We start from the raw sequence: 26,695 nt of genomic DNA, 5'->3' as shown, positions 1-26,695 counted from the left end.
GCTGATTATGCTGCTTTATAACTGAATGCTTGCAGTGTTCTGCACCCTCTTGCTAAACATGAGATTAATAAGTTTGAGGTTTATAATACATAATGTTAAAAAGAACACTGGTGCTTCTCTCAATGCCAACTTCGAAAGTCTCGTAACAGCATCTTAAAAAGATGTGTGATAACACTGCCACCTGTGCTGCTTAACACACCAGCAGGGCGTCTAGCCTGTGAAGTCAGCTAAAAGCAGATGGTGAAAGCAGCAGCAACAAAACATCTTGCTACTGTAGATGTGTTCAGTCAAAGTCATGTTACCTTGTGTGACTGGCACTTTGATGATTTTTAAAGACAACCAGACTATGCCACATTGGAGATGTTAAACTAAGGCAAGAGAGTAACCATTTTAAAATGATACAAAATGGACTCAGAACACATGTACTCCAATCTGCTGTACCTACTGTGCCTATTCATGCTTTGATTGGAACTGAAATCAGTGACATAGTACCTAAGAAAATTCAGCATTCACCATTAAAAAGAATGGCTGAGCTGCCTGTTTTACTCCATTCTACTCCCCGTTTGGGATTTGTAGAAACCTTCTGAATTTTCTTGGAAGGCACTGTATATGCAAGTATCATGCTTTGTAAATATCTTTTTCTAACAGTGTTTGACATAACTAGGCATAATATTTTGTTGCATATTTCTCTGTACCGCAGGATACATTTTGTTATTACTGCTACTATACTACAGAGTATTATGAGTTATGACCATACTTCAACTATGTACAGCAGGTGGCGCTAAAGCACCTCTTAGTCTATTCATGATGTAGCGTGGTTAAGTGGTAAACTACAAACACTGCTTTCTTTTGCTGTTCTTTTTCTGCTCGTTTTCTGTGCAGTCTAGTATAATCAATATAAGTAGGGAACACAGAAGAAAGTTGTCACACTTTAAACTTCAGTGAATATTTGTCAGGGCATTTTTTATTTTTGAAAGTCAAAAGTCTGTAAAGACAAACCTTCATGTTTTGCAAAAAAGCTATTGAACCTATCTACAGTTATTTCCCAGGAAATAAGATACAGTTCATTTAGCATATATAGGGTAAGCTGGCACAATGGGAAACTGCCATTTAAAGCTTTAAAGTGTGTGACTTTTTCGGTGTTGAAGTACTTTCTCCTTTGCCAGCTTAATATGCAGAGACAACTATAAGTAAGCCATCCCTAGGTTAATTTCCATGAAAACTGTAAATGCTGTGGCTTTATTATATATATATATATATATATATATATATATATATATATATATATATATATATATATATATATATATATATATATATATAAAATCACTGTTTGTTTTGACCACCCAGTGTGGTCTTATTCAGAAACCTGTTTGAAACTGTTTATATTTGCAATTCTGTTCGGTGGTGCTAGTGCAACACAAATTACACACTTCAGCTTTAATAATTCATTTTATGGCTGTCAGCAATATTAAAACAGTAAAATAAATATGAAACACAAATCAATTAATGACAAAAATGTAGAGGGTAACATACAAAAATATAAAACCATTGTTTTTGGCAACAGATATTATTGAATTGTATAAAATAACAGCATAAAAAACAAACGTGACAACCTAACCCAAACTGACATTTATGAAAAATGCAATTCACTCTTGAAAGTCTTTCTAAAAGTCTAAAATCTACCTTCATTATATAGTTGACCCTTGCTTAATTGTTGTACTCGCTTATTTAACCAAGAGCAATTACAAAATTACTATAATAATGGAATTTTTGTTTGGAGGATTTTATTTTCAAAAAATTATCCTAATTTAGAGGCTTTTGAACTAGGTGTTTGAAACCATCATACAAAAACACTGCTGGAGAAAACAACCATTTGAGGAATTTGACTAAGATTCAAAACCTTATGGTTGCTGATATATAGCCCTTATGACAACTTCCCCATGTGACATCTAGCCCCGGTCTCCCCTATAGTAATATATGAAGAATCAAGAGACAACTGTTGAAGGAAAGGAATGGTTTAGAAATATCAACTGGCAATTGAAGGGTTTAGATATATCACATTTCTATGTTATGGTCACAGTGTGTGTCTGTGTCTGTGTGTGTGTGTGTGGTGGAGGGAGGGTGTCCGACAAATTACTCTTAGTCATTAAGTATTTATAGACACATGACACAAGGCAGGCATCTTCACGTGAGGTCATAGGAGTCAGAACAATAGAGCGCTCCTTCATGCTCACATTTTGTCTCTTACTGTTTTCTGCATGATCACTCTGCATCACATGCATCATAGGTCACTAGTCATTTTAACAGAGCCCCTGGTGGTTTCTCAGGTGTATAAAACAAACAAACAAAAAAGGTTAAAACTGCAGACCTGCTTTAGACCAGGCAGACTTGAATTTAACCAATTGGTCTGCAGGACGAGACCCCAGTAAGTGTTCTTGCTGATATATGGACTTACAGCAGGCTAAATCCTCAATTCAATCAGACACTTGTTTAAAGGAATGTGGCCCCCCAGACCCCAATTTTCACCTCTGTATCACTCCTAACACTCTTCTCGGGATGTGTGAGCTTGTCGCGGGGGGGATGGGTGTAAATGCCATCTACATGTGCAAAGTGTTACTGGGGTGGTTTGTTGTGTCTGAACGATATTTTAAATTTTATAGGCACCTTAATGGTTTAAACAGGTGCTTGATTATAACTTTTAGGCATTTGAAGTAGGGTGAAAGTTCATTAATAGAACTGAAAATGTTGCCATGCCTATTCGTGTGAGTCCTAATAAAAAGTGTGTGTGCGAGTTTTCAGATCTGATCAAAGTGAAAATGTAGCAGACTGGTGTCCCACTTTTGTTGGTGAGGCATGGATGTGGAAATAAGGTGGAGTGAAACTTTAATGAGGGCCTGTCATCTTTAAAATGGCCTTTACTCGTTCACTGGCCAGCTGTATCCTGACTCTTACAACCCGGAATCAGAAAAACCAGTCCATCACTCCACGTCCTCATTCATCTCCTGACAGCAACTCAAGGACTCAACACTTTAACCACCCTCAAATCTAGTTAAGGGCTTTATCAGACTTCTAGAAAAATGAGCGCTGTGGTCTGAGCTGTCTTCACCCTCATCCAAATGAATTACATGAACAGCTACTGCTTGTTATTGATTCTGCATCAATGACTCTAAACTGTTCTTTTGACCTTAATACAAAGCCAGTGTTGAGAGGTCATGCTGGCTTTTGTGAGCAGCTTTGAATAGATGAACTACTGTCTTTTGTGTTTGCCAAGCAAAGCATGTGAAACTACTGAGAGGTTTAGCTAATTTACAGACCCTGGTCCATGGATGGATTCTAGAAGGCCTGCAAGCTGTTCAGTGTCTCTCTGCAAGGTATGACTGTAAGTATACTGATGATTTTCCATGCTTGTGCATAGTTTCCCTGTCTCTTTTGGATGTGAGTTCAGTCACATACACAGTGACTGAGGGAGGCAGGGAGGGGGAGAGTGAGGGGAGGGGGAGAGGGGGGCTTGAGCAAAACAACAGATCGCTGCCCCTCATCCCTTTGTGTCGACAGTGATAATCCATTTGAACTAGCCCCTGTGCTCGCTGGTGCTGACCGCATTAATCATATAAACAAATCTCAAACATGCCAACTCTTTAACTCTTTAATATATTGTCACTGTGCTTTTTTCTTGTTTTTCCAGTTTTTACACTGACAGAAAAAGCCATACGTATAATATTGTAATTAAAAAGTAAATGTATTTTAAAGAAATTATGAAGTAGAGGTAAATGGTGCTTTTAAATTTTCACATAAAAAATCCCCACAAATAAATATATAAACAAACCATGTAGTTTACACTAAAGTGTGAATGTTGATTATGGGTTTGGCAGTTGGCTCTCTTGCAGTGTTGTTTACTGATTAAGCAAACAGGGAGTGGTGCTCACAGTTGCAGAGCCAAGGGGCTGAGTCTGACAAGGTCACACCCTGGCAGTCACGATCGGGCTAGGCCGTCCACCCATCCGCCCACTGTGCCATGACTGACACATGTTTTCCTGCCCCTTTTACTACAGCCCACCAACAAAAGCAAAGCTGCAGAGGAGCTGTCCTTGGTACTGAAAGTGGGAAACAGTGTGAGCGAGTGCATGCAAGTGGGGGCGAGAGAAAAGAGGAGGAGGGTGGAGGCGTGTTCTTTGTGTTTTGAATCCTGAGTTAATCTGCTGTGGCATCCACTCACGGTGGAGCCCTAAATCCAAGAACCAGCGCTGCCGAGAGGTGCCCAGCATAGTTTGCGCTCAAGTACATCCTTCAAGAAAAACAAGGATTCACTTCGGAAGGTCTTTTGTGAGTGTATGTGGTTCATCTTGGAAGACTCAATGACTCTATGCTTTGTGCTGTAGCAAGAATTATAAAAGTGCATGTGTGGAGGGGGATCAAGAAGGATACTTTTCTCAGGTTGTAACTATAATGTTGTTGCGCTCTAGTGGGTCTAGTATGAACAGATGAAGAGTAGAGCATCTTTCAGACAGGAGTTAAATGTTGTACAGACTCAGGGGGCTCAAGGTTCTTTGGCTACAAGGAGCTGCAGGCAACCACTGTCACGGCTGCATTTTCCCAGCCTTCCTGCACCTGGAACCCAGGAATTAGAGTTTCAGACTAGAGTGCTAGACTTTAAAATGGCTTGAAACATTCCTGCAGGAGTAGAATTGCAATCTCAGGATATCAGTCAAGCTTCTAATGGATGTACCTGAACTGGTTCACACCATATTCTGCAGGGACTACTAGTTCCTCTGTAAGTATATAACTCTCATTTCAGCTCTCTCATCAATTTCACCTTGCAACATAATCAACCTCAAATCTATCAACATAAAACAACCTCTTTCAGATTACTGGATAAATTATCTCTTCTGATGAGGTACCACCACCATTCCACACTCATATATATGTACAGTTGGCTTACATTTCAGTGACTTGATCTTGCACCTTGGCCTTAACTTTTTGTGTTGTTTATTGAAGTTGGTGTCTAGATGTCTCTCTAGCTGTAACCTAGATACATGTATTGTGCATCACTTGCTTCAGTTTTAGAAAATGGGGTCATCTCTCCCAAGAGGGCCAACTGTAGCAGGAAATGTCAAGTGAAGGACATGAGATGAGATATTGGAAGACCATGATAAAAGAAAACAAACAAAGAAAAAGAAACAAGGAAGCTGCAGGACATTGCAAAAACATGTAATAACACAGTCCAGCCAAATTAAAGGATAAATAAGAGAGGGTTTTTAATGCTTAGGGACATACCAGCCCACGTTTCTAATGCTTAGGGTCATACCAGCCCACCCAATCATTAACAGCATGCTGTGCAATAGTATCATGCACACATGCATAATTAAAGCACTAAACTCTAACTCGGACTGTTAAGTAGTACGAAATGCCTTCTGAATAACTCAAAAAGCCTAATAGTAGTTTATTGGACCAAGATTAAATACAATATAAGAATGTTTACTGGATATTAACTCTCACACAGACAAAACCTGCTCTCATCTCAAGTTGCTTAGAGGTCAGCTGGAGATGCTCAGATGCAGAGGATGCAGAGCAATGGTGGTGGGTCTCTGAGATGGCACTGCGATACCCATCTGGCTGCTCTAAGACCCCCCCGCGCACACACACACACACACACACACACACACACACATACTGCCCCTCACACGTAAACAAGCATGCCCAGATTCTTGGATCGCTCTGAAAATACTGACCTACATAAGACAGAGTGTGGTCTTCTCCTTCTCCTAGACTTCTGCAGATGTACACTGCAAAAGACTACACACCCACACACTGCACTGCTGCATCAACATGATTTTGTGTGCACTTCCACATACGCACTCACTCACACACATACATAAATATATTCTGTAGACAAATGTGGTTACTAAAGCTAAAAGAATACAGTCTGTGTAAACATATCGTGACTCACTAATTCTAGCACAAATGGACCACTAACCAGTGTCCTGCTACTGTACACTTTATAATCCAGGCTGGGAAATGCACTGGCCTGTTTTCTGTGAGAATCAGGCTGTAAACAATACTACAGCTCACGCAATCTAATAAACAATCGCTTTGTATATCCGCATCTGAGGCTTAGAGCTGAGCTATCTCTCTGCATTTGCTGATGGTGGGAGAATCTCATTGACCCAGAATACTTGTTTATTTACACAATAAGCCATTAAAATAGCATTGCCGTAAAAATGAAACAATTCTAAGCATATCATTATCACAGAATTATCTTGACTCTTGCAAAGGTTACAAATGGGATAGAAAACATCATTTTGATAATGCACTATTAAGACCTTGAGTGCATGATCTATCTATCTAAATTTCAATGATTCAAAACAACATAATTAACAACAGCTATCAATAAATGACAAAAAATAAATAAATAAATAAACAGTACTTAGCTAAAATTTAAATATTTTTACTTGCAGAATGACCTGTTGGAATGCCTGTAAGCAATGATTAGCTGCAAAGAGGGGGATTCTCTGAACTTTTTGCAGTATGTTGAAGACTGTGGACTAAGAGCCTATAAAGGATTGGTCACGCAGAACCTCAACCTGTGGAATGAGAAAAATAGGTTTAACTTTCAGGAGAAAAACGACAAGAAGCGAAAGCAGGAAGAAGCCATTAAAAGGTAAGAGTTTCAAGAGAGATAAATTAACAATACATACTGTAGATACAAATGGTTACCCATGCATGCATACAAAGCTAAAGCATATTTAAAGTAAGTGGTTGCACATACTGATTTGCTTACTGTAAGGCAATATGACACATATGAGCATTCAATCACTCACACCCTTGTTGGCACACACTCCTTCCACATGTATGCAAATGACAACCACATAAGGAAACAAACCCTAATGTGGTTCCTTGTGGTGCTCCCTCACACTGAGTCCCTCTGGCACTGGCATAGTGCCATGTTATAGATAGCAAGAAAGACCATTTCCCCTTTTACATGTGGAAGTTGATTAATTTTTTTCAATTTTTGGACTTGTTAAAGACTTCTTTCGTCCTTGGGAGGGATATTAAAACTAAACAAATAAGATTTTGTGGTAAAAAAAAAAAAAAGTAGGTTGGGGGGGCGGTTGGATAATGTTCCTCTATATAATGTTTTACAGTGCTTACATTTATATCAGTTTCACACAATGTTTTTAAGAGACATTAGATATATAGTCTAGCTTTTCAGTGTAATGTAATTTCAGCCATTTAAAAGTGATTGTAGTCATCAGCAAAGGCATCAAATGGATTTTGACACTTCAAATCAGTGGCCTCTCTAACATCAACGCAGCTGTAATTGTGTCAGTGGACAATTTACTGTTGAGTGCTACCCCAGACCCGTTGGCATAGATTATATTGATCACATTTGGCATTGCCTTCTAAGTGCAATACTTGCCAAATGCTCTCAGAGTCATCTTTCACACTTTGGCTTAGGCTGCAAGTCCCTAAACCATTTATTTTAGCTATGCCATGATGTAAGTTTGTGCTTACGAGGAATGCCAACTGATAGTAATACTCCACGACCGCAAGGCATAACATGCACAGCAGACAGTTTTCTCCATTTGTTCAGCAGTTCACATTTTAATGATTTATGCTTTTACTCTGAAACACTGGGCTCTTATAATGTCTACACGAGTGAACTATGATTTTTGCAGATTGGACTTGTTTAGTGTGGTGCATCCAGTAGGTTGAATTAGGGTAATTTGTGACTTTTTTTTCAACTTCAACCTCTGCACTTTACTGTGGTTGTCACCCCAATACTTCAGACCGGCAAATGAGACTTTACCAAGCTAGAATATGGTAATGTTAATATAGAGTTGCTGGTGATGAAGCAAGAAATGTACACATCATGGTTTAGGAGTCCTAGATTACCATAATTCATCCTACTTTAGGTCACCTTGACATCTCAGATTTTAAGCTTTCCAGCTTCTATTGTACCTAAAAAACTCCCTTGAGTCTACCTTTTAGTGGATCTTTGGATTTGGTTATTTATGGCCTAGTCATAATTCACTGTATGAGGTACACATGTTTGACACAGTGTTTGATTAAACCAAGTCTTGAATGAGGCCCTGATTAACATAGGACACTTGAACCAAGATAACTATAAAGTTAGACTCCTGCTTTTGTGGCTACTTGAAGTTTCTTAGAACTTGTCAGCAGATGTGACCACATATCACACTTTTGGGCTGATGTTGAAGGGTCTTTTGGTTGTGATTTTGGTCTACTCCTGGTTTGGATATCAGCTGTTGCTCATATAAAATATTCATACTCAGTGGCTGGAGGATGAGGGCTAGAAAAAAAGAGTAGTTGGATTTTTCATGAGGAATATAAGTGGGTCAATGAGATGACCCATTTTTACAGGAACTGATGGGAAGAGAGGAAGGAAGAGAGGGAGAGAGAGAGAAAAATCTGTTAAAAAGAGATTAAGTGTGAAGAGCGTGCTTGCAGGAGATGTGTTCTGCCTGGTGACAGCTGGAGAAGCCAGCAACCAATCAGATTGCTTTATAGGTATGAGTGAGGCGGGTCTTCCATCATTCTCTGGCATTCTGTTGGAGCTTTAACTGTGTCTCTGGGAAAATCTGCCCATGCACAGTCTCACGTGCTAATTTGCATACAACAACTATGCCGTAAACACTGAAAAACCTGGACAGAAATGAATGGAAATAACATGGCTTAAATAATAGCATGCAGGACTGCAAAATAATGTTCTATTTTATGTCATACATTATTCTGTACTTGCCATATTAATATGAAGAATTACATTTTTTAATCAATATTTTGAAAAGGTGGAATTTGACCTAAAGCTCCTGCATTACAAATATTGTCCATGGCTTCAATGTACCATTTTTAATGACCCTTACTCTATTACTGGGCAAGGGAAATCTTATAAATAATACACTGCTCCAATCCATGTCACACCAAATTCTGGAGTAGGACGCTGCCAGCCAGTTCACATCCTTTTATCTTTTCCAGTGATATTGTGTTTTCCCAGACTATTTTTCAATTAAAATATATTTAACTGCCCATAATTAACGTTGAAGTGTGTCATTTCTGCACTTAACTGAACCACAAAAGTAATGATAAAAAAAAGTATTGAACAATAATGCTTTCAGAAATATTTCCTCCATCTTCTGTTAGTCAGTCCAGCCCCAAAACAGATAGCCCTGCCCCAAACTCACACCACTGGTTGTGCCAATGTTGCCATGGCAGACTGGTCAGGAGGCTAAAAAAAACAGAGCAATGTTTTGAAAGTATCACAGAGTCACAGTGTTTACACTTTTTAGGAAATCAAAAAGTAAAAACTTAAAAACCAAAGCTGAAATCAAGTTGCTTAATTATAGTTGTCTATACACATTAAGCTGGTATAGGAGAAAATATTTTAATATTGAAAATATTGCACACTCCACCTTTAAAATTACCATGTGATTGGTCCTTAGATTTCATGTGATTTTTTTTTTTTAAAGTTACAAAACAAAGAAAAACAAAAAAACTCTAAAGAGCATTTGCAGTACAATTGCAAACCTCGCTTTTATGTCTTCTTACAGTTTTTCTCAATCGCTTTGGCTAATTTTTTGAAACAGTCTGAACATTCTCTAAACTGTAAGTGCAATTCTCACAACTGTTTCATGGGACATCACAACTCTATTGCATGTCTGCAAAATGTAGTAACTCACCCAAAGCATTTAATTCATGCTTCAAAACCTAGTTATTGTGTCAGTAAATTGGCCAATGCCACCTTAATGAAACTTTTTTTTTGTCATCATGTGAGCCGTACACGTTTGTTATATACAAATTTCATTTTTGTTCTACGTTTATGTTGACACTGACTGCTCACTGTACTATACAAGAATGTCAGTTTTGTCTAGCTGAATGCTATTGTGAATCACACTGAGCTTTTTAGATACCGATTTCAACAGTAGGTAAAAGTCAATACTGTACAATACTGTAGTACAAAGAAAAAAGGATATGCACATTTGTATGTATACAGTAAATTTATTTTTGTAGCAATGTGTTACATGTAAACAGAAAATTCACATTTGCATGTCCATTTTTACACATTTCTTACAAGTAAAGTCATATAGCGTGAACAGAAAATTGCCACAAAATGACATCCATGCAAAAAAAAAAAAAACAAAACAAAACACAATAATGAAAAACCTGCGGCAGTTCTGTAAAAAACCAATAAATTGTGGTCTCCTCACAATACGTAACACTACAAGTTCCCATCTTCTTGGTGGACATCCTGTCACTCTTACTGGTCTGACTAGAGATTTAGCAGACATCACAAACATCCTATGTCATAGATATTTATGGAATATACATATATGTCTGACAGATTTTGATAACTGAACGAATCATTTTCCATGTGATGGCTCACACGATGAAAGAATGTTTAGAAGTTGTGAAGAGTATGACAATTTCACACAGAATCAACTCATGAGTTTTAATCAGCAAGTCATGTGCATTTAGTTATTGTGCAAACTGTAGACAATTGGACTTACTCTTTTGCACACATGTGCCAAAACACATGCAATTTGCTTAAATGAATAAGAAATTCAAATCTGGTGTGAACAAAAAACTAATTGTTCAGAGATTTGAACTTATTGTTTTGAAAAAAATAATTCTCATTTGAGAATTGAGCCAAAGTGATTGAGAAAAACTGTAATGTGAAATCACAAAAGCACCGTGTTGTGTGACACTGAAGTCTATGCTAAGGGGAAGTATGGCGTCAGTAACTTTAACAGTGGGAAACTTGTCTGTGGCGGGCAGGAGCAGGCACACGCAGCGCAGACAGCTGCTCCAACATCACCACTCCTCTTCCTAACGAAAGCTTAATGCCTGATCCGTCATGCGTGTATGTTTGGACCCTGTTGTGAGTGTGTGAGAGGACTGGTTGTATGAAGCAGAAGTAGCAGATTTTATGTCTGGTTTCCGTGGGTACCCTGTTGCTAGGCAAAGTTATGCCCCTGACCAATGAACCCTTCTCTCCAGACTCCTGCTGTTTAGCAGCTGTGTGTGCAGGAGTTACAAGTAACACAAAAACATGCACATGCTCAGGTAATAAAAGTAAGCACTTTGAAGTTTGCCAACACTAACAGCACTTGCATCTTTGACTCAAACAAACTGATGGTGAAATCATTCTCGTTTGTGTGACAGAACTCTTTAGGGGGACAGAGAGAGAGAGAGAGAGAGAGAGAGAGAGAGAGAGAGAGCAGAGAAGACCTTTGATCTTGTACATCAAAAGAACCAAAGGAGATAATCAGGGATACAGACACAGTGCAGTAGAGAGATAGGGAGTAAATAGCAAGCAGTTTTAAAATTTTGATGTGAGACTAAAGATCAGGAATATTTTCCAGTTCAGTCTATATAGAGTAGAGCATGATGTCATATTATTATTGTTATTGCATCACAATCAAATCCTGAAAAAATGAGCCATGTTGGATTTAAGTCTATATTCCTTCATCTAAAAGAATGCCTCAACACCTTTGATTTCTTATTCATTCAAGCTTAATCATGTTAAAATGTTTTAAACTCAAAAAAAAAAAGAAAAAAAAAAAAGAATTGAGAATGACAAGGGGGTCCATGTAAAGCTTTGAGCACAATCAAAAAGATCCGTTTAAAAAATCTGTTTGTGCTACGTTGGGGGTCTTTTACTGTGTCGTTGCAAGCCTGATGGGGTGTAAAACAGAAATCAATAGCTCTTAATAAGCAGTTCATTCAGATGAATACCTTCATTATGGAACTCATTATTAGAGCGATCACAAACAGCACTGAATATTGGTTTATGGATCTACAGATACTGTAATATTCATGAGCCCTCTTCATCATTTATGCTGTTTATATGATCAAAATTTTTTGGATGTTGCTTTAGGATGTATTTTCAAGACATTCATTAAAAGTGTACCTCTGTGTGAACTTATGCTGTTTAATCACCAATAACATCCCACATACTTTGTGCTTGCAGAGATGTATATGATTTTGTCATTCATTGTTTTATTTAATGGCTGTTTCATTGTAAAACAGCATACAGTTTCATCCTGTTATTAATCTTTGTTTCTCCAAAATTACCTTTCATCAGTCTGAGCAAAGACTTTAAATTTTTTTTAAGTATATATATATATGAATTTAAAGCATGAATTTAAACCAACAGTTTAAACATATTTATTTATTTATCCAATTCTGAAATCTGATTGTATGACATTTACTGTATTAGCCAAAATACATGCATCTATGACCACACACATCAATTGAAATCTGTAATAATGTGCCAAGTCTTTATATCTACATTATCACCTACAGTTATAGTAATTATTATATTACTTGTCGGAAGAATTATTTATTGTGATTAATGTGAATAATAAATGACTGTTTAGTGAACATTGATGTCATATTCCTGTTGCCGATGTTTCATAAAAGCATTACTCCACTGGTGGGGCATGCATCTCAGTTATTTTACCATGGCCTCTCATGGGTTATTTAATAGGCTACATCACCCAGTGCAGACTCAATTCAAAACGGTATTTTTTTATTTTTTTTCTCTGTGTGTGGTCTCTTCTCAGGGGGGAGGAGGTGGTCACCGAGGGTAAGCACCTACGAATGGGCTCCATGAGCATGCCGGCCCCTGCGGAGCACGTGTCCCCTCACCAGCACCAGCCCCCCTACAACATGGGTTTCGCAGTTCGTTCACAGTCCCTGCACTCTGTGGGGGGAGGGGAAGAGGAGGGAAGCCCTACATCCCGCAAACTGCCCCCACCCAAACCACGGCGGGACCCCAACACCAAACTCAGTATCTCTGCTGAAGCTGTGGACCTCAGTCTGACCAGCTGTAAAGGCGAGCACTCAGACAGATGTGATGGTAAGATGCTAAAGCGTTAAGGCCAAGCTTCACGTTACATTTCCTTTTGTATAAAATTATCTTCTGTTCAGTGAAATTACATATTTACTTAAAACTACATATTAAATATTTAGTATGGAGCCCTGACTATTATTTCATATAAAACCAAACACACCTGAGTCAACATTAGTGTCATAAATTTGCATAGTCAAATTATGTGCAGGTTTAGTTGGACTGAGCACAAACAAGACTGTACATGATGTTTAAACTTTAAAAGACTTCCAAGTTAGATGTTGATATGGCTCAGAGAGAGGGTTACGTTGTTTGAGCAGTACAAAATTGAGGCATTGCTGATCCCTTCCTAGCTTTTTGTTTTCTTTTCATAACTAATTAGCTGATAATAAATAAGCTGTGCTCAGTCAGAATCATGGCCTAGCAGTTAATGCACATGCTTTGACAAATTAAAGGAAAAGTTCACCCAAAAATGAAAGTTTTATAATTATTTACACATCCTCATATCATTCCAAACCAGTATGACTTTCTTTCTTCTGTGGAACACAAAAGGAGAGGCAGAATGCTAGCCTCAGTCACCATTCACTATCAGTGCATCTTTTTCCACAACATTTCCAGATCCATTTACCCTATTTTCACTGTTCTACAAATAAATTCTGCACTCTGCGCTTTTTATTTTATTATTATTATTATTATTATTTTTAGAAAGAGTAATAAATAAATACATTCCCAAAACTGCAGTGTTGGCTTTGGGTCTGTTTTTTTCTGTTTGTTTTGAAGCTGATGTTAAAATGAGTATGAGATTCATATTATTACATAAATGCATTTTCATGCACATTAAAATAAGAGTATAATGTTTATGATGTTTACTCATATAGAGACACAAACAAAGCAGGCTCTGCACTGTATTGGAGTCACAGAAAGTTAAGTATAGAATCAAAGCTAAAATGTAGGCTGTGATAGTATTAGTCAATATGTGATTCTGCAGTACTAAAGCGTGCTGTGAGAGTTGCTTTTCATCAGAATTTGAAGGGATCACAGTGTGCACACAGATCTTCCTCAATACCACGGCAACCAGCCCACAGAAACAGAGACCCCCTGCTGCTCCACCAATCCCAACATCAGACATCAGCCTCAGCCAATCGTCAGCGAGGTGACAGGAAGTTAGACCGCAACAGCAACCAATGAGGGACGGGCTAGCTGCCAGCTCAACAGGACTTCATCCAATAAGCACCAAAGAGTGGGGGATGTCCCTCATTGAAAGGAGAGTTGCGTGTTGAAGCGGGAGGTTGAGGGGGTGTGGGGGGAGGGACCAGGCAGCAATTCATTCAGGAGGTGTGATTGACCTAGATTTAGTTCCCCTGGAGGAGAGGGGGCGAGGGTAAACACATCCACTTGTAGGGAGGGGAGCAAAAGGAAGGGCACGTTCAGAGGCTCTGAAACAGATCTCAAGATCCACCACTCTCAACTTTAACCGAATTAATGCATATATAATCTTTTTCCTTTTTTTTAATTTTGTCTCAGGCATGCACATAGGGATTCTCTGACTCACTCAGAGAACATGAAAAATGACTTTAATCTTAGTGCAATGCAGTTTTACTCATTTCTCTCTTCACACACCCCTAAAGCTTATGCGTTTATGAGCGTAAAAAAAGGTTTTGTTGATATGATAAAATATTATCTTTTGTCAGCATTGAAATCAAGGTAGTTTATCATCTATATTCTCAGAGTACAGCTGGAACAGTAAAGCAGTTTATTTGCACAGGTGATTTCTATCCATACTTGAGAGAGTACACTTTTAAGGGAGTAGCCAGATTGTGTTTGCCCATGTGTGTATTTGAATGTACTTCAGTGTTTTTATTGTATGTCATATAAAATATTGTTAAATATATTGGTGTTTGCATGGATGGGGTTGGTGGTAGAGAGCGTGAAACAGGACCATCTGGTATCTGAATAATTGAAAGATGTTAAGTTCTCCTGTGTACCAAAGACATGGTTACATTACTCAATGTTGTCAAACACAAATTTGTGCGACTTCAAATGTTTCGCATTTTGGGAAAGATAATGTCAGCTTGTGTTCAGCTTTGTGTGAATGACCAAACATCTCAAGTACTACTATTGTAATATATTAATGCATATATCTTCATGGTTTTTTGCTGACTCAGGAACAAAAGGCTGCAGTGAGGACTGCAGGAAAGTTCCCCCTCCAAAGCCCATGAGGAATCCCAACACACAACTGAGCACTTCCTTCGAAGAGTCTTACATCCGCAATCATGGCTCTACAGGTTTACCCACCATGCCCTACTCAAGAGATAGCCAGGCTCCATCTCCTCCCCAGCCTCAGGGCCCACAGCAGGACTCAGACCTAGATGAACCTGTCTATATTGAGATGTCTGGGAACGCTGGCCGCGAACCAACCCCTCGTGTTGAGGACGATGAACCGGGTGAGGCCGTCTACGAAGAGATGAAGTACCCTGCCCTTGATGAGTATGACTCACGTTGGGATCTTGCGAGCTGTCGATCACAATGTGTCACACCCTGCCCACCTGAGGTTGATATCCACACCCCTCTAAGCCGTTGCACGACTCCTCTGAGCATGGCTCTTTGTGACATTCCTGCTCCTTTCCCCAACCTGTTGTCCCACAGGCCACCTTTACTAGTTTTCCCTCCAGCCCCCGCTCAGTGCTCACCCAACTCGGACGAGTCCCCACTCACCCCTCTAGACATGACAAAGCTGCCCATGTTGGAAAATTCCCCTTTCGGCAAGTCGCCAACCTCATCCTCTTTGGAAACTTCTGGCTCTTCTTCTACCTCGCACATTAGGCGAGCTGAGAGGGAGCTAACGGCTACTCCTACAATAACAGTGTCGGGGCGATCCTCAGCGCCCCCACTGCCCTGTGCCCTTTATAAAAGCTCTCCCTCTTCACATGGCTATCAACGCAGCTACTCAGCCTGCCCCTCACCTGTCAGCATGGGCCGCTGCCTGACGCCCCTCAGCCTCATGCGGTCTCCACCTTTTGATGGTCCATTCCCTGGAGCTGGCCTTCCTCGCAGCGCGTCTGCCACACCTCATGGAAAGTGTTCACCACCTCAGGATTCTGTTCCAGGGGGACGCCATCATGGCTCCATGCAGAACGTCTCAATGACACGCTCACGGACGCCCACTAGCCCACTGGATGAGCTCACTAACCTTTTCACCACTGGCAGGAACATGCTGAAAAAGAATACTAGCAGCAGGAAGAGCAAGGAGCCAGGAGAAGGTGAGTGCCTGACTGTCTATTTCAGAGTTTGCCAGTCCTAACAAATAATAATATGATTTGTTATTAATAAAAACAAAAATATCTACACAGAACTCCTCAGAAAATTCTGCAGATTTCTGCAGTTATTACATCTTTCATTCATAAAGCTCTACACATCATTTTTAATTAAATATTTAGGCTAATTTCATGATGCTTTCAGCTATCAATAAGAGTGTACTCTCAGATTCATTTAATGGATTATACAGTGTTTAAATCCCTGAGATTTTCCAGAGATGTTCCATCATATCTAAGCATAAAATGCAAAAAAAGTCAGCAGATTCTGTATGGGCCTACCCATAACACCATTTACCAACTATTTCAATACAATATATGCCAATCAGTCAGTCTCAGAATAATCATATTCAGTCACTAATTTAGCACTGGGATAGTGCACCATTATAGCAACCTGCACACACTTTTCATGGTAAAAAATGTTTTTAGCATTATGTTAAACATCTTTGTTTCAATCAATTTTAAATATTACAAGAATTTCTATCATTTGCAATCGATCTTTAGAGTTTTCAGTGTTTCAATTTTCTTCATCAGTAATTAAATTAAAAGTAGTCAAAAAGGTACAATGAACACTTATATGTTGTAAATTTGGCACCACTTTAGTTTTACTTAAAAATGTAAGGCAGCAATTGCACTTAAGTTTTTTAATTTTAGTAGGGTGAAATGTTTTACAATGTTACACAAAGGCGTCAGTAATACAAAAAGACACCATATTTAGTGCAAAAAATGTCTATAGTGCATAAACAAAAAACAAAGTTGCCTCCATTGTCAAATTAGAAAAATCCAATTCATGTGTGACTCAAACCAGCAAAAAGATGTTTATAATTAATCAAAGGATGTTGTTCGTTCTCTCTCGTGTTTGGCAAAGATCTTCTGGCATGCTTCCCTCTGCACAATGGTTTAATCTGAACTCTACAAACAGACTGACATAGAACATAAATTTAATCCATAGAGATTAAAAGGCTACAGCGGTTGGTATGAGTCCCTGGATCTGCTGCTGACGCATTAAACCACTGCAGTGTGTTTATTTTAATATGTAAACATTTCCTAACCACTGGATGCTCCGAAAACTGCCTCAATCTCATTCAAAGATTTAGATTATAGATCATAGATACAAAAACATGGAGCATTTTTTTAAATAGCGAGGGGGCTCAATAAGTGGTGTATGTGGTGGCAGTTATAGTAGTGCCTGTTATTCACTGACAATATTTTCCATTACAGTTGAAGTGAATTAACTGACTATGTGGGACACTCTAAGTTTATTATCTGCACCTGCTGAAGAATAATGGGATCTTCTGTACCCAACTGTTTTTGTGTCATTTACTGTTTTTATATATAGTGCAGAAAGCAAAATATATAAATAATTTTTTCTGGTTTTGCATCACTAAAAAGATTAAATGAGGAATGCTAAAGAGAAGTGTTCTCTTTTATTTTAAAGAGAAAATAATTATTCTGTCATTATATGCTCATTTCGTTCCAAACCCACATGAACACAAATGGAGATGTTAAGTAGAATGTTGCTTTAGTCACCATTCATTTTCATTGCATTTTTTTCAAACATTCTACCTAACGGAAGAAAGTCATATGGGTTTTGTAACGACATAAGGGTGAGTAATGATGATAGAATATTTATTTTGGGGTGAACTATCCCTTTAATGCACTGAACCTAACTGCTTGGCAAAACTGTGATTGCAAACCCTTTGGCTGCATGTCGACCATCATTACTTATGACTGATGAGATGTGAACTGTCATTTGTTTATCATTGTATCTTTATAGCAGATCCCTCTCACAAAAGATCAGATTGGCTTTGACATCAGATCATTTTCTTCTATTGAAGATGAGGTCCACATCACTGCACTAAAAATGCACAGGCATATTACTGCTCATCTTAAAGAGGACCACAGAGAAAGTAGCACGCATGCACAGTTGATCACTCATCCTGGTAACAGGGGGTGGGGTGGGTGGATTTCCCTGCAGAGTCTCCCTCAGAGGAGCTAAAGACCAATCACGATGCAGGTCATGACAGCCCTATTGCAGTGAACGTGTGATGCACTACCTGTACAGACACATACTGTACTGGACCCCCCCTCCCCCACACCCCAAAAAAACAACGAAAAAAAAAAAAAAAAACGAATTAAGCCTTTGACTGGAAGCTCCCTCAGCTTATAATTTAACTTGGTGTTAATTAGTGTCTTAGTTTGATGCTTCCGCTCCTAGAAATGCAGTTCTTTATTCGGTTGCTCACAGTGTTGATGAAGCTCCATTAAAACCATAGCTTTCCAAACCACTCATAATTTAAAGTAGATAAACTACTGTCAAGTTCCTTTTAAAAAAGTAGTTACTACACTGAAGATATTTAAGGGTCACTTAATATATATATATATATATATATATATATATATATATATATATATATATATATATATATATATACAGGTGCATCTCAATAAATTAGAATGTCATGGAAAAGTATATACCATATTCTAATTTTTTGAGATAGTGAATTGGTGGGTTTTTGTTAAATGTGAGCCAAAATCATCACAATTAAAAGAACCAAAGACTTAAACTACTTCAGTCTGTGTGCATTGAATTTATTTAATACACAAGTTTCACAATTTGAGTTGAATTACTGAAATAAATGAACTTTTCCACGACATTCTAATTTATTGAGATGCACCTGTATATTACAGGAAAAGCAACTGAAATACTGTCAGATTACTAAAAAATGTAGTTAACAACTGCATTACTACTTTTGGTTAGCTGCTGCCCAAAGCTGGTTACTCATTTGTAAAGCCTGATTTTGTGTAATTGGAATTTGTTGATGCTGCCTGGTTGTCATGTGGCTTTTAGGTTTTACCTGGTAGTCATGAAACGGGTATCTGTTGTTATGGTGATGGTTCAATGTGCACATTTTCATATGGTTTATTAGAGTCCTTTGCACCTGTACTGCACTTGTATGTTGTCTCATGCAGTGAATGAGGTGGCACAGTTTCTGGCTGTGGTGAGGCAGGGGTATCATCTGTCCTCGCTGTTGATGGAAAACAGTGTGTGACCTATATATGAACCCAATGGTCGATGGTCTTGTGAGCAAAGGACAGGACTATCACACATTTAAACAATACTGGCACTGGGAACACAGTATACAGAAGCACTCAGTGGAAACCTCAGTCATTGAAGAGAATCAGGGAGGCATTAGAATTGGCAGGCATTAAACAATAGCAATTAATGAATTGTACTACAGGTCAAAAATTTGACAGCTATTTTTAGAGGCTATATTTATTGTTGAGTTTAATCCTACAGACACAGGGCTGGTTAAATGTCATGTGACGTTAATGTGTAATGGTGCAAAAAACAAAACAAAGCTTGCCTTTGTTTTTGGCATATTTTACAAAACAGCAGCAACAATAGAATGTTATAGCAAATATACAGTATATTTAACAAAACAATCATTAGTCATTAAATGCGGTATGTTCTAGTATGACTGCTCTCAGTAATGGTTAGCACAAAAAATATACAAATTCAGCAGTGTTGTTGCGTGAGTTACTCAAAAAGTACTAATCCACTAAAAATGACTAATTACTTCTCTAAAATTGTAATTAGATTATTTTACTGATTTACTTCATTTAAAAGTAATCACATTATTTATTACTTTAATTTTAAATGACTTTCAAAAACACATCAGAATTTCTGCTCAACAAATTCAAAATAATGTCTGTATTTCCTACATATTTATTGTTGAACACCCTTCGCTGTCAGAAATGGAAACAGATGTATATATGAATTCATATTTTCAATGTATTACACATAAAATATATTATTTTAGAAATATGTGAAACCCAAGTAATGTATTGAAAAGTAATTACCCTAACTGAAAGTCAGTAACTGTAATCTGATTCCAAGGATTTAAAATGTAATGTCACACTAATTTTTGACTTTAAAAGTAATTAGATTACAGTATTTAATTACTTTGCAATCAGATTACACCCAACACTGGTTCTAATACACAAATTTCAGTTTATATAAAGATTTTAAATTGGGTTGCAATGTAGGAACATCAACACACTTAACATCTGCCTTGATTAGGGTGGAACATATTGTGCAGCCCACCTGTACAATTCTCTGGGTGTGTGCCACACCTGTCACAATTGCCTAAAGCACTGATACCACAGACAGTGCACTGAGGAACACAATACATCAACAAACCACTCCAGGAATCCCAAAGTAGCAAAGTGACACCTAGTGGCCAAGATCAATTACTTCCATAAAAACATCTACAGAGCAATAGCATGAGTGTGACTTGTCATTTAAAGTTGTTCAATATTTGAAAGTGATTAAAGTCACAAAAATATCTGTAATGTCTTTCTCATTTAGGTGAAACTAAGGGAAGGGGCCACAGCTCTGACTCCAAACAGGAGCACAAGGAGAGGAGCCATCACAGCAAAGAATCTAAGCGAGACCGTAGAAGCAACGGAAAGTCTTCTCATCGGCGAGAGAGCAAAGACAAAGAGCCGAATGGCACTGAAGCCTTATCTCGTCATGACAGCAAGGAATGCGGCTGCGGTAATGTTGAACCATTATCCAAAAGGGACAGCAAAGACAGGGGGTGTAATGGACCAGAGCATCCTCCTCGACAAGACAGCAAAGATAGAGGCAGCAGCACTGAGGCAATGACTCGACGGGATAGCAAAGACAGGGGCTACAACACTGCAGAACCTTTGCCCAGACGGGACAGTAAGGACAGAGGCTGTAATGCTCTGGATCTCTTGCCCAGACAAGACAGTAAAGAACTGCTAAGAAATGGTCTAGAGACCAGACGTGACAACAGGGAGAAAATTTGCTATGGGATGGAACTGCCTCCGAGACATGAAAGCAAGGACCTGGGTATAACTGGGCTGGAATGTCGACAGGATAGTAAAGATGGAGGAAAGCATGACAAGGAATCTGGTCAGGACAAGGTGAAGATTAACCACAGTGCAGAGAGCCGACAGTGGAGCAAGGAAAGGATCAGCAGTGGCAGTGATGTAGTGACCAAAAGGGAGTGCAAAGATAGGGGAGTTCACACGAATGACACTTTACCATGGTATGAGGGGAAAGATGTAAGCAACTATAGCACAGAATCACCCAAAGAACATGAAAGAGACACAAGGTCTGGATCTTCAGCCATGGCACCATCCAACCGGTCTGGACGATCCTCCATGAGTCCACATAAAATGTTGGGGAACTCAAACTCTGGTAAGAACAGAAATTGTATGACAACCCTGTTGAAAAGACCAGCTTGTTGGTCCGGGCTGGTTAATGAGATAATTCACCCTACAATGAAACTCTGTCATCATTTACTTACTCATGTTGTTCTAAACAGTTTGGCTTTCTTTCCTTCATGGAACACAAAAGGAGATGTTAGATAGTATGTTAGCCTCAGCCGCCATTCACTTTTATTGTATGGAAAAAAGATGCAATGAAAGTAAATGGTAACTTAGACATTCTGCCTCATTTACACACTGTCATGGAAAATCTGAAAATTAGCTGATGAAGCTAGTTCAGAAGCCACTGCAGACACTAGTATACTACCGTTTAGGGCTGCACAATTAATCGAAATAAAATCGAAACTGCGATATGACCTCGTGCGATTATTAAATTGCAAAGGGCTGCGAATTAATTAAATAAATAGTCTGCTCACTTCAAAGTTTATTTGCGCTGCTCTGTCCAGTCTATATTAAGTTAGAGCATTATTAAAGTGTTTTCAGAGCGGTTCTCGGCTCCACAACTCCATCTTATGCTTAGAGTAACAGAAGTGCTCAGTGTTCGGTTCTGTTTGCTTACTTGCGCGAAGCACTTTATTTACACTAAACAGGCGTGTCCTGCATGTAGCAGTTTTTATTATCATCTGCGGTAGCAGCATCTCAGTCTCCGCCAGGCACAGGTATCATAACAATAACACAGAATAAAAGATGGGGTATAATTCAAACATCTTCATTAAATGATTGCTGAGAAGACAGCATTAACATAGCTCATGTAGAGTGAAACATGCACTCTTCCTCCATTCTCCTGTCCTTTGTTTACCTCATGAGAGAGCGTGTTGCACTTATTACACTCCCAACAAGTGAAAGCGGAACTAATATTACCAACATCCAACAGAATGAAAAGGAAGGAACTACATGTAATAAATCTATATAAAATATTTAGATACTGTAAAATAATGCCTTGTTAAATGAAATATAATAAATGTATGAATACAAATTATTGAATGAAATAGTGACAACCCAAAACTTTCAATTTAAAGTTTAATTGCACCAATGGGTTCAGTTCAACTTCAGTTTGACATTAAGCCTCATTCTTTAGGACTATCTTATATACAGTAGAGAATAGTTTGTATGAGCCTACTTGTTTTTAAGGCCAAGAGTAAGGAGTAAAATGGAAAAATGTTTGTTTATTTAATTATTCAACAAACCAACAGTATTTTTGACAGCAAAAACTAGGCAACAACTATGGTATTACCAACAGGGAAATTCAGTTAACAGTGACAATGAGCAGAAAGCTTACATATAACCAATTCTGACTGAGCTGCTGATAAAAAGTTAAATGATCAGTATCGGACCATTAGATGGAAAAAAAAAGAAAGAAAAATGGGAGTTCAGTCTCGGATGTTAAAATCCTGATTGGAGGATCCCTAATATTTAAGTTGACTGGCTTTCAAAAACTAATGATGATGATTTGTGGGATGAGACCCTATCACAAAATGGACAAAAACAGATACACAGTGTATGGGTACAATTTGAATATGAACAAGACAGTGTTTTTTATTTGTTTCACTGTTTATTTATTTATTTGTTTGTGGGTGAATTGAAAAAAAGTTCTCAGTTTGGTTCTTTTTAAAAGGACTCAAGTGTGAAAACCCCAGTAGCCTTTTGGCAGTTGAACACGTGAAAAACATTACCATTACTATTTAAATTTTTTTATTTTTTATTTTTTTGTCTATCATCATCGCAGTTCAAATCGCAATATTTTTCAAAATAAGCGCAATATTACTTTTTGTCCAAATTGTGCAGCCCTACTACCATCCCACGTTTGGAACCAGCAGCCAAACCACAACATACTCTATGCTGGAGACCAATAATGCTTGTCTTTTCAGCAGGAAGGGCAGTTCAGGCCAATGAGAAATAAATTAATGACAATGTCATTTTTGTATGAGCATGTGTTAGTTGATGTTTCATGTTCATCTGAAGAAGCTGACATGTGCTGAATCTTTCCTTGCAGACCTGAAGACAGCTCCAAAGGCAGGTCGGACTTCCTCCACACTAGTTGCACCCTCTCCAATAGGCACACCTCAAAGACAGCCTCCTGATGTCCAACAGGTACTGTGCTTATTAATGAACACAAACAAAAATATTTTTTTATTAATTTAGCTTTAAAATTACACAGAGCTGGCAGCTGCCAGTACTGTACTTCTTAAGTAACATTTACATTTCTTTGAATTTCATTTCATTACATTGTAAATACTTTCGACAACTGGTCCCAAGGTCATTTTTAGGGGATGTGTGAAGTCATTTCCCTTCAAGTTCACACAGGTGTCTTAGCAGAGTAATAAAATATGTAGTCCATCACATATAGGCATGTTCTACTAAGTTTGGCTGAATATTTTCGTCTTAATATTGAACAATATGTTTTAGTTTTTTAAAATGTAACATACTGTACTTCTTTTGTGAAATGTTTTGCATGAAAACTGTTCGCGCTATACAGTATGTCCTAACTATGGTCCACTATGGTCCTAACACGACGTGGTCTTCTGCTGTTGTGGCCCATCCTCCTCAAGGTTTGATGTGTTGTGCATTCTGAGATGCTATTCTGCTCACTACAGTTGTACAGAGCGGTTATCTGAGTTACCGTAGCCTTTCTGTCAGCTCGAACCAGTCTGGCCATTCTCCATTGACCTCTCTCATCAACAAGGCGTTTCTGTCCGCAGAACTGCCGCTCACTGGATGTTTTTTGTTTTTGGCACCATTCTGAGTAAACTCTTGAGACTGTTGTGTGTGAAAATCCCAGGAGATCAGCAGTTACAGAAATACTCAAACCAGCCCATCTGGCACCGACCAACAATCATGCCATGGTCGAAATAACTGAGATCACATTTTTTCCCAATTCTGATGGTTGATGTGAACATTAACTCAAGCTCCTGACCCATATCTGCTTGATTTTATGCATTGCACTTCTGCCACACGATTGGCTGATTAGATAATCGCATGAATAAGTAGGTTTACAGGTGTTCCAAATAAAGTGCTCAGTGTATAATGCAAAGACATTCAAAGATTTTTAAGTGTCATACTCTCAGAAACCATCTACTTAAATGCCTACAGAAGCCTACTGTTTTAAATTTGTAAGTGTCCAAATAGTTTTAGGGGGCACTGTACCTTCATTTGAAATATTTAAACCTGTTTCTACTTTTGTCTTACAGATGCCCCCTATGCCATGGTTATTTGGTGATAGCACCATGCTGGAGATGATTGAGAGAAAACAGCGTCTCTGTCGGGAGATAAGGTCTCATCAGCAGCTTCCTGACCATAGCCCATGCAAAAAAGAAAGCCTGCCTAACATGCCCAGCTGGAGAAAAACCAATGGGGGAAAAAAGTACGGGCCACCCCCTTACCCCACTCAGACCACTGTCTTCTGGGACACAGCCATTTGACATTTAGCTCTTATGAGCATTTTAGGATCCTGCTTCGCCCTTTTTTAATCATGCAGGGCTGAAGCAGCCAATCAGAGTGTGATCCGACCAGAGGATGGATGGGTGGGTGTGGTTACAATAGCAATATTTAAGAGGGTGCCGTTTAAGTGGTTTTCATATCATTGGTGATATCTAATATTTTTATACTCAATGTGATTCCTAAATGACCAAGCACCAGTAGATATTTTCTAAATTAAATGGAATATCTTTGCAAAGTTTATGTAGAGTTAGCCCAATGCAATTGTTGTTTTTCTACCTTTATTTAAATTTTTTTAATAAATTTTTTTTTTTTTTTTTTTTTTTTACATCACAATACACAATCAGTACCTTTGCATCAATAGCTTTTACTTGCCTTTCTATTTCAAGACCTCTGGAAATGACATTTCTGTGGTATTTTGCCACACTGAATGAAGCCTATTGTAACACTGAATGTTATGGTGATTGGGCTAGGGCTAGCTTACTTCTTGCTGCCTTTCCACACTTTAGTAGAAGATTTATTCGAATGTGTATTTATTAAGTAATAAAACAGAATAATATTTCTTATAATCCTTCAAGAAGGACTTAATTTATAATATATTTATAATCAAAAAAATGTTAGTTTGGTCTTTGGCTTCTGTGGGCGTTTAAGTAGATGGTTTCTGAAAGTATGACAGGTTTAAGGACAGGTCATTGCACAGAGTGCAAGAGGTAACAGTTTTTCTGTGTGATACACAAAAGGACTCCTTTAAGAAGGGACGTTTTTAACTGGACCTTATTTGATCTGTGTGTATACTGTATGGCATGTAGAGCTGTAAAAACGAGGGGCTACTCCCTCCTCTTTGGGTCTGTGGCAATAGCTGGCAGGTGCCAGTGAGAATCCTCCAAAGTGCACAACGAGGATGGTCACCCAGAGATTAATGACAATCTGGAATATCAAAGTTGTATTTTTTGCCTCTTAGCATTATTTAAGAAGCATGGACTGATAATTGTGACATGAAACGATAGGTTTTTTGTGCAATGGTCTTGTATAGAATGACTGTGCCATTTTTGATCATAAGTTAATGGAGTAGATTGATTGGATAATTCAGACAGACACAAATACCTGTATTAGCGACACAAACCAATGACCAATAGCTCTCAGCTATTGTAAATATGTAGTACCCATGGCTGCATAGCCTGGTAACAGGGATTATGGCTGCATAAACACAGAGGCTGTACACAAGAGAGCTGCAATTCCACAATCCTCAAACAATACAGTACTTGACTGGATAACACCTGTCTCCCTCTACCTCTTGGATCAGTTCAAGTGGTCATTTGCACAACCAATGCAACATATGCATTGCCAAAGTACTTGGAACTTGTAGTAAATTCTCCACCCTCCCTCATTCTTCCCTTAGACATCCATATTTGAAACTGATGCCTGTACAAAATGTGTTGCCTTTGAGACCGGTACTCACTGTAACTGGGTCGCAAAAACTGTAAACTGTCAGGTGTAAAGTATAGGTATAGTGCATCAGCAGCTAGTTATTAAGCATTTTGGATTTGGGGAGAAATGTAAATTGTTTGAGAGTCTAAAGGTGAACTGATCTGATCCTAGATCAGAGGTTAAGGAGAGAACACCTAACCAGGGAAGCACTTGGTATACAGTCACAAAAACATGGAGGTTCTGAGATATTGTAGCCTGTTCATTTGTATGTGTGCCAAGCAACACTGTATGCAGATCAACAATAAAGATGATTGTTTGAAATTCACTCTCTTGTGCCCAGAGGGTGCAGTTTGGAAATGTAACAATGTACAATCTCTTTGTATGAAAT

At 38.5% G+C, this 26,695-nt stretch overlaps 1 protein-coding gene across 1 annotated transcript; it reads left to right on the top strand.

The window, feature by feature from the left end:
- Nucleotides 1–4,271: 4,271 nt before the first annotated feature.
- LOC127442794 (neuronal tyrosine-phosphorylated phosphoinositide-3-kinase adapter 2-like) lies at nt 4,272–25,206 on the top strand. Its single transcript, XM_051700985.1, has 7 exons — nt 4,272–4,774; nt 6,459–6,661; nt 12,585–12,880; nt 15,037–16,131; nt 20,555–21,415; nt 23,438–23,535; nt 24,633–25,206. Exons 2-7 carry the CDS (start codon nt 6,486–6,488, stop codon nt 24,861–24,863), a joined length of 2,757 nt encoding a protein of 918 aa, XP_051556945.1. The 5' UTR covers nt 4,272–4,774; nt 6,459–6,485; the 3' UTR covers nt 24,864–25,206.
- The last annotated feature ends 1,489 nt before the right edge of the window (nt 25,207–26,695 follow it).

The sequence above is a fragment of the Myxocyprinus asiaticus genome, chromosome 6, assembly GCF_019703515.2.
Source record: "Myxocyprinus asiaticus isolate MX2 ecotype Aquarium Trade chromosome 6, UBuf_Myxa_2, whole genome shotgun sequence".
In the NCBI taxonomy this organism is placed as follows: Eukaryota; Metazoa; Chordata; class Actinopteri; order Cypriniformes; family Catostomidae; genus Myxocyprinus; species Myxocyprinus asiaticus.
Note: the sequence above shows the minus strand (reverse complement) of the source record. Positions and strands in the feature narration are given on the sequence as shown.

Excerpts from the sequence above, each read along its gene's own strand:
- LOC127442794 (XM_051700985.1), top strand. The coding sequence starts at position 6,486 with ATGATTAGCTGCAAAGAGGGGGATTCTCTGAACTTTTTGCAGTATGTT. Across the intron at positions 21,416-23,437 it reads GTTGGGGAACTCAAACTCTG|ACCTGAAGACAGCTCCAAAG; the intron begins GTAAGAACAGAA and ends CTTTCCTTGCAG. Across the intron at positions 23,536-24,632 it reads AGCCTCCTGATGTCCAACAG|ATGCCCCCTATGCCATGGTT; the intron begins GTACTGTGCTTA and ends TTTGTCTTACAG.